Source organism: Condylura cristata, unplaced genomic scaffold (genome assembly GCF_000260355.1).
Source record: "Condylura cristata isolate star-nosed mole 26May11 unplaced genomic scaffold, ConCri1.0 scaffold00011, whole genome shotgun sequence".
Lineage (NCBI taxonomy): Eukaryota > Metazoa > Chordata > Mammalia > Eulipotyphla > Talpidae > Condylura > Condylura cristata.
This window is the reverse complement of record NW_004567112.1, coordinates 35,742,904-35,756,414: the sequence shown is the minus strand read 5'-3', so window position 1 is coordinate 35,756,414 and position 13,511 is coordinate 35,742,904. Positions and strand designations below refer to the sequence as shown.

The 13,511-nt window shown below is 35.9% G+C and overlaps 1 protein-coding gene across 2 annotated transcripts in view; it reads left to right on the top strand.

The window, feature by feature from the left end:
• ADK (adenosine kinase) overlaps positions 1-11,328 on the top strand; it is a 387,062-nt gene extending 375,734 nt beyond the window's left edge. Inside the window, exon 11 of one of the 2 annotated variants that reach the window (XM_004680753.2) lies at positions 10,570-11,328. In XM_004680753.2, the coding sequence (XP_004680810.1) occupies positions 10,570-10,694 (125 nt within the window). In that variant the 3' untranslated portion in view covers positions 10,695-11,328. The remainder of the gene's footprint in view (positions 1-10,569) is intronic. The other variant, XM_004680754.2, reaches the window with a different exon arrangement.
• The last annotated feature ends 2,183 nt before the right edge of the window (positions 11,329-13,511 follow it).

Here is a 13,511-nt window from a genome sequence, read left to right as displayed (position 1 = left end):
TCTGTCTCTGGTGAATCCTCTCACCCTCCACATCTCTGGCCTGTACCCCAGTTCAGTATGAATAAATAAATTTTTAAAAATAATAAAATAAAAAAAAACCTCTATAACAATAAAATGAAAGCCTAAAGACAAAGTAAGGGTTAAGTATTGGCAACACACATGATAGACAGAGTAGGAATGTCTCTTAAAGATTAATGAAAGAAGGTCAGTACTCCAGTGGAAGAATAGGTAAAAGTTAACATCAAACATACGAACAAAATAAAGTTTTTAACTCCTCTAATAGATAAGTAACTAAATTAAAGGAAGATTTTGCCTCTTTTTAAAGATTTATTTATTCATACAGAACTGGTACAGGCCAGAGGTGCAGGGGCAGTGAGAGGATTCATCAGAGACAGAGTGGGGAGCAGGACAGGCAGATCAACGAAGTACACTGCTGAGAGGAGCAGCAGGCGGGTCAGGAGATGTCTGCTGCGCCATGTGGTTAACTCCCAGGGTGGGGATCCAACTCATGTTGAAGTGGCTTTAGCTTCTTAGTGCTGTGCTTTAACCCACTTTGCCACCAAGCCCTCAAATTACCAATTTTTTATAGCAAGAGTATACATTGATGAAATCTTTTTGAAAAGAAGTTTGGAAATCTGAACAGGTTATAGACTCTTAAACTTTAGCTAGTCTAGTAGATTCACAGAATGTTATGAAGTTTTAATTTGCATTTTCTCTTATTAACAACAAGGTTGAACATCTCACTTTTCCACTTGATGAAATGTATGTTCTAAAATATTTGTCTGGGGCCACAGTGATGGGCTAGGGTTTAAGTCTCAGCACTATCAACACTAGGGTCTGAGTTCGATCCCCAGCCAGGGAGCTAATGCACATGGCTCAGCAGACCTCTCCTGTCTTACCTGCTGCTTCCCCTCAGCAGTGTATTTCAGCAGTTCCACCTGTTCTGCTACCCACTGTTCAGTTGAACCCCTGTTCTACAATAAAATAAAAATAAATTTTTTTAAAAAGTCTGCTTTTCTATTTGGTTGTTTATATAAGTTATAAATTCTAATTTATAGACTTTTTATGTATTCTGAAAAATTAGAAAGCAAAGTTATTTTCCCCACTCTTTTTTTTTTTTAGATTCATTTTTTTATTCATACAAGAACTGTGTGTAGGCCAGAGATAGAAGGTGCAGGGGTGAGAGGATTCACCAGAAACAGAGTGGGGAACAGAACAGGCAGATCTACTGAAACACACTGCTGAGGGGAGAAGCAGGCAAGACAGAAGTCTCCTGTGCCTTGGGCATTAGTTCCCTGGCTGGAGATCTAACACAATGCTGGCAATGAATGGCAGATAGTTCAGCAGTGCTGAGACTTTAACCCCTGCACCACCAGAGAGGCTACTTTTCCCACTTTTTAAAGTTATTCTTTGAGAGACAGTATTCATTTTAGCATGGTTGAAATTTTTAATATTTTACTTTAGACTTTGTGTCTCATTTAAGAAATTCTTACTTCCTCTACAATGTAAATAAATGTATTCTTTATTTTCTTCTAAAAGTCTTTTGCCATTCATATTTAATTCCTTGATACATCTGGAACTGGATTTTTTAAAATATGGAATGAAATTATTTTTCCAAATTAAAATCTAGTTAACTCAATACTGTTTTCAAATAATCCATCCTTTCCCAGTGGGTTAAGCACTAACTATGTGGTGGCTCAAGTTTCCATATTTGCATAGCTCTGTTGTGCAATAGTCCTTTCCCTTTGCACTAATTGGTACTGTTTTTTTAATCATGCTTCAATTACTTTTGTTTTAGTGATATTTGTATACATGTATGTATGAATGTACACATGAATAATTGACTACTTCTGCACATTTCTCCTGTATCCAACCATCTTTGCCAGTTTTCTTAGTAAATCTTACAGTTATACATTCTTTAGCATTTTATATATAGACCTCTTCTTCTGATTCTCACTTCTTAATTTTCTTAGATATTAATGTTTTTAGGGTTTCTACTTTATATTAAATAGCATTGATTATTCTTTGTAATGCAACTATGTGTGTGTTTCAGTTACTTCTTAATTCTACCAATATTTTTCATATTTTCTACAGTTATTGGGTGTCACCTTTATAATCAGAAAATTTTTTTCCTGGCTTTCTGAAATATAAACTAAATAAGCTGCTAGTAAAGCCCTGAGGGGTCACTGTAGGTATGATATGCATGACCATGTGAGCTACTATTGCTGCAGATCTCATGTATGTGAAGGATTACTCTATTTCGCAGTGTTAGTTTCTCTGACCTATAAATTACGTGGCTTAAAATCCATTTTCAACACATACACCTGTGTATATATTGCCAAGTAAACAAAGTACTATACTATCTAAATCTATAATAATTTAAATTTAGCATAAAATGATACTTTTAAAGTAAATTACATTTATTTCCCAAAGTGCTTTAAAATGTTTTACTTTACACATATTGGGATCTGGCTTATATTACAAGTCTTTGGGGACTACATAAAAAATAAAGACATAGCCACTGATATGTACTAGTGCAGTATCATTGGGGAGGTATTGGAGAATAATACAAAATGCTAATACTTGTAAAAAATGAATTATGAAGACTTCATTCTTCCAAATTTATAAAATCAGTGTGAAACAGCTTTCTAACTTGATGATAACTAGAAAATCTAAGTCTTCCCCTTTTGCTGTGAATCTTGAATTAATTTTCTTCTGGGCTTTTCAGTTCTAGTCTGCTTGAAAACTATTAGTGAAGAAACTTTACACAGTAAAGAAAAAGCTGGCTCATAGGCCTTGTTCATTTTCTTCTGAACTACCCCTAGTTCTTAAGTGTCTCTATTAAGACTTCTAAACCTAGTGGCAATATTTCTCAAGTTTCTGTAAGTAATCTAAGAAAATTCTGTATGTCCTCTCTCTTCTATGTAACGACATACTATGACAACTTAAATTAGGAAATCAAGTTGCCTTTTGCCCACACCAGTCATCCAGCTCTATGTGTTTTAAGGAAATTAGCTTAGTGCCTCTCTCTGCAGTTTAAATAAACATTTTAGGTCCTGATTCAGTTATGCTAAAATTGATCACTCTCTTTAATTTCAATAAAAAGAAAATTATAAGTAAGTATTAAAGAATAGAAATTTATTTTGAGAGCTCTGGCTTGGTAATTCTGAGATTCAAAAAAATCAACACTAGCCTAGGAACCAAATTCAGTGTCAGAGACCTCACACCTTCCCATACTTAAGACCCAGTGACCTAAAATTGGGGAGGAGAATCTGAGAGAACTAGAGGTCAAATAGAATGAACTAAAATAGGAAGGCTTTGCTTCAGCATGTGAGTTTGTAATTTGGACACCTGTGCTGATGTTTCTCCAGTGTTGTCTCCTGTTTCCCCCTCTCTTGGCTATGTTGAAAGGCATATCTACAAAGCCTTACCCTTCCTTTGCCAGATGATGTACTGACAAGGATCACAAGCTAAGAATGCTAACCAAAAATGTTCCTAAGAGACTTTTTCATAGTGAATACATATGCCAAGTCAGTTATTTGAGATTTTACTTCTTGAATACTTAGTAATCCCACAATCTTTACTACAAGAAAACAAACTTCTTTTTTATATATCTGCAAGCCATATTTATCTGCTATAGTGTTTGCCAACCGCAGTCTTTATAATTCGCCATATTTAGTGAATGAAACATGAATAAGCTCTTTCCTTGCTTACACAGTATTTGCATATATTAATAGCATATATTTTTTGCTGGTATTTTTTCCTCCCAAAATATCCTTTACTGGGGAAAAAATGCTAAGAACTTTTAAAACTAGAAGGGGTAAGGAGTAGGGAGACCAAATTACCTATTAAAATAATAAGATTCACAGGGATTTGTTCTTTAAACATACCAAAAAAATGATCGCTTATTTATTCATAATAAGAGAAGTACAAATTATAATTATATTGAGATATCATTTCTGACCCATTAGATTGACAAAAGTTGGTGAATTTGCAAAAAAGTACTAGTGGAAATACAAAATAGTTCGATTCCTATGAAGAGTAATTTGTCAACATCTAACAAAACTACTTATTACCCTTCAGCCCAGAAATTCTATTTCTAGAAGTTTTCTGAAGATATATCCCCAAGAATACAAAATTGCATACATACAAGGTTATTCATTGCAGCATTATTCATAACTGCAAAATATTGGAAGCTATATGAATATCCACACGTAGGAGCAAATAAAATATGGCATAGGCAATCAGTGATGTACTATGAGCTATAAAGGAATAAGGAAGATTTTTTTTGAATGGCTATGCAGTGATTTTCAAGAGATACTTTCAAGTGAAAAAAAAGCAAAGTGCAAGAGAGCTTACATACTTTGCTACCTCTCTGTGTGGAAAAAGAGGAGATAAAATGCACATGTATCTCCTTAGCTTTACAAAGAAAACACAGGAAGACAAACTAAAAAAAATGGAAACTGGTTCTCTACAAGGAATGAAAAAAGCATAAGTAAACCATGGGAAGTTCCTTCTTTTAGTATACCTTTTTTATTGTTTTGCTGTTGGCAACATTAATGTTCTACAGGGGTTTTTTTATTATTATAATAGTTTATTTTTACATTATTTTGTGCCTTTTTCCATATCAGCTGCAATACCCGTGAACTTCCCATCACTAATTCACCCATGGCCATCACCATAGTCCTGTGCATGTCCCAGATTTTTTAATGACAGTGAATTAACAAGTATAGAGGGGATGCTAAAACTGAAAGCAAACTAAGACACATAAAACCATTTTTATTTTTCGATCTTAAGTAAAATGAACTACACTGAAGTGAAGTTAAAGAGAGAGCTAGTCTAAGTAACAACTAAATCCTACTTAACTATGAGAGGCCAACAAAACCAATCCTAACCTCACTAGTAGATTTGGGTTTGTTTGTATTTGAGTGTGTGTGTTTTATGGTGTCAGGAATGAAGAATTCTTTTCTTTTTTTAAAGATTTTATTTATGCATACAGAAATGGGGTACAGGCCCAGAGGAGCAGGGGCAGTGAGAGGATTCACCAGAGACAGAGTGGGGTGTAGAACATGCAAATCAGAGCAAAATACACTGCTGAGGGGCGCAGTGGGCGAGACAGGAGAGGTCTGCTGTGCCATGTGGGTACCTCAGGGACCGGTATTGAACTCGCACTGAAGCAACTGTGGTTTGGCTCAGCTTCACAGTGCAGCACTCCAACCTGCTGCACAATCAGGGAAGAGGAATGAAGAATTCTAAAGCTGTTTCAGATGTATTAAAAACTTAGCATATAAATGTGTTAGTAATGTTGAGAACTAGGGTTTTCACTGTAGAAAAAGGAACATAATAACAAGATGAGGAAAGGCAAGAACATATCCTGTGAGGATGGAATTGTGTGTGTTTGTGTGCTTGGGTGTGCATTTATGTGTGTATGTGTATCTGTTCACTAACAGTGTCTAGAAGCAAGGAACATAACCTACCACTCAGAGTTTGGTTGCTAGTATTATTCTCCACTGTTAAAAAACTAGGTATCTGGGCCCTCCCTGGTGGCGCAGCGGGTTAAAGCACAGCACTGAGAATCTAAAGCCGCTTCCACATGAGTTCGATTCCCGCCTGTCCCGGAGGTGACCACATGGCATGGCAGACCTCTCCTGACCCGTCCGCTGCTCCCCTCAGCAGTGTACTTCATCCATCTGCCTGTTCTGTTCCCCACTCTGTCTCTGGTGAAGCCTCTCACCGCCCCTGAGCCTCTGGCCTGTACCCCAGTTCTGTATGCACAAATAAATAAATCTTTTTAAAAAAAAAAAAAACTAGGTATCTTTGGAGATTTTGCTGATTCCAGGACTGGGATAGATTGAGTAGAAGATGAGCCAGAAAGTAAAGATGTGCTCAGAAAAGAGTGTGAGGCATGTCCAAAGGCACAGGAGCCAACTTAAAGGGGCTCCCACTGGGGAAGGAAGTGCACTGGACTTTGGGTGATTTGGTGATGGGAAGCTCACGGGGATTACAACTGAGATGGAAAAATGCACAAAATGATGGAAAAATGAAACTATTGAAAAGAAAAAGGGGGGGGCGAGGGTTCTCCCTGGCCAAACTGGGATATTTTGAGTACCAAATTAATTAAAGTCTGTGATGAATTATAAACCACTAATAAAATTAAGAATAGGTTTATCTTTATTGATAACAAATAAATTAAAAATAATACAAAGACGAAGCAGTAGGCTTTGCATTATGTAGAATGCCAAGAGCTAACCAGTGGATGTTAAAAGAATATTGGAGTTAGAAAGTCATCAGAGTATAAGTTACTTCAGTTAAGAATCATGAATGCATACTTAATCTGAGGAAAGGGTTAGCAGCTTTCCTCATGCCATGCCATGGGGGTTAGTTCCCTGGCCAGGGATTGAACTCGGTCTGCCGTGGCTTCGGAGACCTTCATAAACACAGTGCTTTAACCCATTGCCCCACCAGGGAGACCCAGGTTAGCAACTGTCGACAGATTGTTAGATGCTGGAGGGTGGGGGTGGAATATAGCTATACAGTGGAGAATTAGGGCAACATCTAGATCTGGCCATCAAAATTCCCATTTCCAATTAACAGTAGCTAGACATAGTGTGCCTCTAAATTTAGTACCCTAGGACATAACAGAATTTTTGTAGTATTCTGCCTGGAAATACATAATACAAACACAGTCATCCAAAATACCAGATGAACCCAAAATGAGAATCATCCTACTGAAGACCAACCCACATCTTCCAAGAGGCCACCTGCATCACTCTCTGACCGGTTCAGATACTTCATTGATTCCACTGCCCTAAAGCCTATTTTTGATCTAGATAATACAAGAAAAGGCTGAAACTGCTGAGCATAGCGCTCTACAGTCAGGAAGCAGCAAAAAGTGTGGCAGAGAAGGGTTCCTGTGTGTCCCTGCAGCCTCTGACGATGCGTAAGAAGTGCCCTGAGGTCACATGCTTACCTGGCATGGCTGAGATGCACATGCTTACCTGGTATGGCTGATGATACAATGCAGAGGTGCTGTCCAGAGCAGCAAGGCAAAGTCTAGGAGGGAAAGAGTGTGTCAACCGTTTTTGACCTTGGGGATGGGGAATGAATGCCTCTGTGTGCCACCATGCCCTCCTCCCACAATAAAGGAACTGAGAAAAGAAAAAACAATTTAAAAAGGGGGGGGGGGCATAGGAGGTGAGTGTATTAAAACTCAGCATATCCTAGGCTAGATTCTATCTTAGAAGGAAAAAATGCTGTAAAGGACATTATTGAGTAGTTGACAGAATCAAAAATATGGACAGTAGATAAGATTAAGACTACTGTAACATTATAACATTGTTCGTGAAGTTAATAATTGGACTGTGATTATGTTAGAAGAGCCTATGCCAGGGAAGATGCATTTAAAGGTAATGATGCATTATAAATGCAACTTGCTCTCAAATAGATCAGGGAGTGGGGGAATCATATGAAGAAAATACTAGGTTGTGTTTTGCCAGTTTTAGTCTTAAAATTTTTCTCAGAATTTGAAATAATTTCCAAGTTTTTTTAATGCACTTTAAATCAGTAATCAATTAAATAAATAATTAACATAATTTTAAAAACGACTTGAAAATCATTGGGAAACATGCTAGGTGAAATACATGACACAGAAGAAAAAATATTATATCCCTCTCATGAGGTACCTAGAATAGGCAAATTTATGAAGACTAAGGAACAACAGTTATGAGGGACTAGAAATAGGGAAAAACAAAGAATATTTAATGAAAAGCTTAGTTAATTTAAGGTTTAGTTGGTGAGATAAAAATTTTCAAGAAATCAGTATAGTTGGTGGTTAAACAACATCATGAAATATACTTAATGCCATAAACTATACACTTAAAAGTGGTTAAAATAGTAAATTTTAAGTTATGTATATTTTACACAATTAAAATTATCTTGGGTATGATTATTCATATTTTGAAAGGATTCCCATGATTCTATAAATGTAGCTTCCCTTTATTTAAGACATTTTACACAGCTTTTAAAATTCACATCAGCTACCAGCTACCTTACCCACTTACAATTGATTATATAACATCTGTAGTTCATCTCAGTTGGTTTTTAAAAATAGATTACTGAAAAACTGATACTCATCTGGGTAAAGGTCTTAGTGTTTTTCTGCTTCCAGATTTTTCAATTGTCAAAGCAAGCAAATGTCTCTTCAGAGTACTTCACTTTAGTCATAACTCACTCTTCCTTAGAAAGAGAATGCTGGTACTTAAGCTTTACAAAAATATTTCATAAACATAAGCTTTCTGTTGCTCACAAGGATTCATACTGGGAGGGATGTGGAAAACAGATGTTGCTTGTAAGGTTCCTAATCGACATGTTTCCATTGTAAACTGATCTGATTCTGAGCTTGGCGTCTGCATTGTAGTCTTGCAGTTTGGTTGAAAGTTAATATTGACCTTTGTTACCTGAAAACTCAGTGATAAAATACTCTTACAAAACCTCTTGAGACACTGATTTCATGTTCTAAGCTAACATTTTCAAAATTCATCTCTCCATTAGTCAAATTAATGTTCTTTGCTTGGGAGTATTTATTTAATCAGATACAGGGCATTCCCCAACTCTGACAGAGAAAAGCCTGAGTGGTCAGATGGCAGAAGAGAGAGGACACAGATCTTGTCAGTACTTTCTCCTGGTCTCTGTTCCATAGATTCTCAGCTGCCCTTCACCCCACACCCCACACCCACCCCTAAGCTCCTCAGTCCTAGAGGAAAGCATTAACAATCTGGCTACCAACAGCTTCCCATTATCTGTCTTCTGAGTATTGGGTACTGCTGGAGCAGCTCATATTTCCCCTAGAGAGAAAGGAGCTCCAGATTTTTCTTTCCTTGACCTGCCTTGTAACTAAAACACTTCTTTTCTTTTGTAGTTTTATTATAGTGTAGTAAACTGTACACATTATAAGGATACAATTTTATAAATGTTGACGTATATATACACCCATGAACCCTGCACACCCACCACTCCCAGGCTCTTTTGTGGTCTTGTCTACCTGTTTCTTATCTTCATTTGAATTGTTTCCAAATAGGGGCTAGTAGCAAGCTGCTGTAACTGACATTTATAAATCTTTGTTTAAATATATGATTTCCTTTATTGAAATACCTAGAAATAGAAACATAATGATTGGGTCATGTTGTAGATGTAGGCTTAACTTTCTAAGAAATTGACAAGTGGTTTTCCAAACTAGCCTAATCATTTGACCTTCCCACACTCTGTGTATGAGAGTTCCAGTGGCTCCTCACCCTTGTCAGCACTGTTTGCATCTATGCTCATGAGGAATATTGACTTATATTTTTCCAATTTTACCAATGCTGGCCACAGAGGAGGAATCGGGAGGTATTTCCTCCTCTTCAGTTTCCTAAAGAGTTTGTATAGCATCTGTACTACTTTTTGTCCTTCAGATTTCAATAAAGCTCACCCATGATGCCATCAGGGCCAGGATTTTTCTTTATGAGAGCTTCTTAACTACAAAATCAATATATGTAATAGATACAGTATTGTTTATGTTACCTTCCTCCTGGGTGAAATTTAATCATTTGTGTCTTTCCATGAATTTGTCTAATTCATCTAAGTTGTCAAATCTTCTAGAATAAAGTTGTTAAAGAATGTTGTCTTATTATCCTTTAATGTGTGTAGAGATATCACCTCTCATTCCCAATATTTGCAATTTGTTATTTTACTCTTTTATAACCCTGATAAGTCTTCCTAGATTTTTAATTTTGTCTATTGGGACTCCCAAGTCTGTCTTCTCAATTCAGGTTTGTCCCTCTGGGTACTGTGGCCTCATAACTCTTAAAAAGTTGGAGCAATTTCACAGTTTACTTCATTTATTTCCCTTCATTCCTGGATCTTTTATAAAGGATGTACAATATTTGAAGAATATTTCATATACTTTTATCTTTATTTTAGCTGTTTCTAAAGAAAGAGTAAATCTAGTCCCTTTGATCTCATCTTAGAAACAGAAGCACTCAATACTGTTTCTATCTTATATTTAAGATGAAGCTGTTTCATTATACTTAACCCTAAAAATAATTTCACAATTACTTCTGGGAGTGAAAGGAAGGTTCGTCATAAATTTTCAACTTTGATTTGCACTTGAAAGGAACCCAAACGATAGAATTTTGTCCAAAGGGCAATATGCTAGGAATAACAATACAGAAGGAGTCCAGACAGAAGAGGAAGGAGATAATTAATAACTCCTCAGCTGCAAAGACCCAAGGTAATACTTGTCTTGTATTTCTACTCATAATTTTCTCATCTCAAAGCTAAATAAAACATGATGTTTTAGGCTTAGAAAAACTAACTTGACTTGGTGAGTTGTTATGTGCCTCCTTGAGCTCTTTGAAAGGAAATAATAAGGGACACTGTTGATGTTTAGGGGGCCATCTCTGTCACCCTTGAAAATCAGCACTTAACTATGAGGCTGAAGATAGGTACATGCATCATTTGTGGGTCTGATTTCATATGACATTTCTGACTCTACAGAAGTACTCACATTCTTCCCTTTTGTCTTTGTTCCAGGTTTTCTATCTCAGCTGGTCTCTGACAAGGCCCTGACTGAATGCATCCGTGCTGGCCACTATGCAGCAAGTGTCGTAATTAAGCGGAGTGGTTGCACCTTTCCTGAGAAGCCAGACTTCCACTAATGGAAAAGCAGGAACCCCAAGTGCAAGAGTACAGACACTGCCCAGATTGCTACCAGTAATCTCCCGTATCAATAAGGAAGACAATTAGCTGCCATTTTTCCTACTATATTATTCATCCCTAATTTAGATGATACAATACTGCTCAGTAGAACCTTCATTCTCTCAATAACCTAAAAAATATGATGTTTATTTCCATGATTTGACAATACGATTTCAATGTCAATTAAACAGGAATATAGCATTTCAACAGAAATTTTTATTTCCTTTTCAATTACATTGTAAATTCATGTGTATTTAGCAAATTAAGCTGTTTTTTTAACATTTCTGCTTTGAATGCAGATGCAATTTAATATAATAGATTTTTTTAAATGAATTAATCCTGATACAGCAATCTTAAGCATTTTATATAAGTATATTGAATTTAGGTGTATGTATGTATCACATATATACATGGTAAATGGTCAAATAAGTATAAAAATAATTATCTTGCCAAATTTTGCCAAATAATTGCTTCAGTGTGTATTCAGGCATATAATAAACTTTAAATAATTAATTTACCAAATTTTAAGTTCTACTGCAATATTTAAATCATAATCTTATATTTACTAATGGTACTCTGTAATTTGACATAAATAAAAATTTATCATGTAGGAATTTTCTCTGTGTTTTCCCTATTCTCAACTAAGGAAGAAAGATCATCAGGATGATTTGGTCCTACGATGGTACCTAAGTTGTTGATAGAGATAAGAGGACGAACAACATAATACTTTGAAAAATAACTTAGTGTTACAGACCCATAAGTCATAGTCCTAAAGAAGACAAAGGGGTGTAATAGAAACTTTGGGGTCAGATTTAATTATCCTCGTGTGGCCCTGGGCAAATTATTTAGATTCTTTAAGCTTTAATTGCTTTCTATAAAATGGGATGAAACCTGGACCCTCCATGGTGCTGCAGGGGTTAAAGTTTCTGCACTATCAAGCTATCACCAGCCACTATAGTACTAGTTCAATCCCAGTCCAGGGAGGTGACCCACATGGTGCAGCAGACCTCTCCTGTCTTGCCTGCTGCTCCCCTCAGCAGTGTATTTTGGTCAATATGCCTCTTCTGCTCCCCATTCTGTCTCTGGTAAATGCTCTCAATCCCTGCCCCTCTGACCTATACCCCAGCTCTGTATGCATAAATAAATAAAAATAAATCTTAAAAAATAAAGCTTTTAAGTCAATAAATAATGAAATTAAATGGAATAAAACCCCTAAGTACAAAGTCATTGAGATGATTTGAAGGAAAATACTAAATGTAAAATGCTGGATAGAGTGCCTAAAAGTACTTAATAAGTACCTGCTAATTTTTTCATTATGGTTATTATTGAAGAAAGGGATTTATAAAACTGAATTGAAACCATAGGAAAAAATTTGAATTTTGTTTTAAATTTATATAAACTTTAAGGTCTTCAATGCTTGTCTGTATTTTTTCAATTGAAATATAATTCAATACCATTAAATATGTCATTTTAGATTATTCAGTTCATTGATTTTAGTATATTCATAAAAAAGTAAGCATCACCATCCCCATTATCTAAACCAAGAATTTCTTTTTTTCATTACCCCATAAGAAGACCCCATACTTCCTCCCAGTTCATTCCATTCTCCATCCCATGGCAACTACCTTTCCTTTATCTCTAGAGATTTGCCAATTCTGAACATTCATAAAAATGGAATCATATAGTGTATGTTCTTTTTGCCTGACTTCATTTATTATGTTTTCTAGGTTCATCCATTTTTTTTTAAGATTTATTTTTATTTATTTATTTATTTATTTATGCATACAAGAGCTGGGCTAAAGGCCAGAGGTTTGGGGTATGAGAGGACTCACCAGAGACGGGGTTAACTCCCTGGCCAGGGATCTAACTCATGCTGCAGTGGCTGCACTTGTTTTATAGTGCAAAAACTTAACTGCTTGCGCCACCAGGGAGACCCCAGGTTCATCTATCCTGTAGCATCTAACAGTACATTCATTTTTACCAAATAATAACTCCTTATACGGACTCACTATACTTATTTATTCATCAGATCATGGACATTGGGTTGCTAACACTAGCTATTATGACTAATGCTGCTATGAGCATTCATGTACAAGTGTTTTGTGTGCATATGTTTTTAATTCTTTTGGAGAATATAGTTAGGAGTAGAATTGCTGTATCGTATGATAACCATATGTTCAACTTCTTGAGGAACTACTAAAAATTTTTCCATGGTACTGTACCATTGCATTTTCACCAGCAAAGTTTGAGAGTTCAAATTCATTCATACACCAATACTTGCTATTTTTTGACTGACTATAGCCATGTTGGTAGCTATGGAGTGATTTCTCATTATGGTTTTAACCTGCATTTCCTAAAGACTGATGATTTTGAGTGTCTTCTCATGTGTTTATTGGCCATTTCTGTTTTCTTTGGAGAAATCCTGTTTCAAAACTATACTTTTTTATTATTATTATTTGAGTAATTCTTCCTTTTCTCACCAAGGGCTAAGAATTCCTTATTACTGTCATTATAAATCACTTATCAGGTTATGAACATTTTTGTTTCCTGTGGGTTGTATTTTCACTTTCTTGATGTTATTCTTTGAAGCACAAATGCTTTTATTTTGTATGAAGTCCAATTGATTTGTTAGATTGTTTGGTTTTTGTCACTTACGCTTTTGGTTTCATATCTAAGAAGCCATTTCTTAATCCAAGGTCATCTTCGTTCTTTGCTACGGTTGTAAAGCTTTTGCTCTTACATTTAAGTCTTTGATCCACTTGGGGTTTATGTGGGCA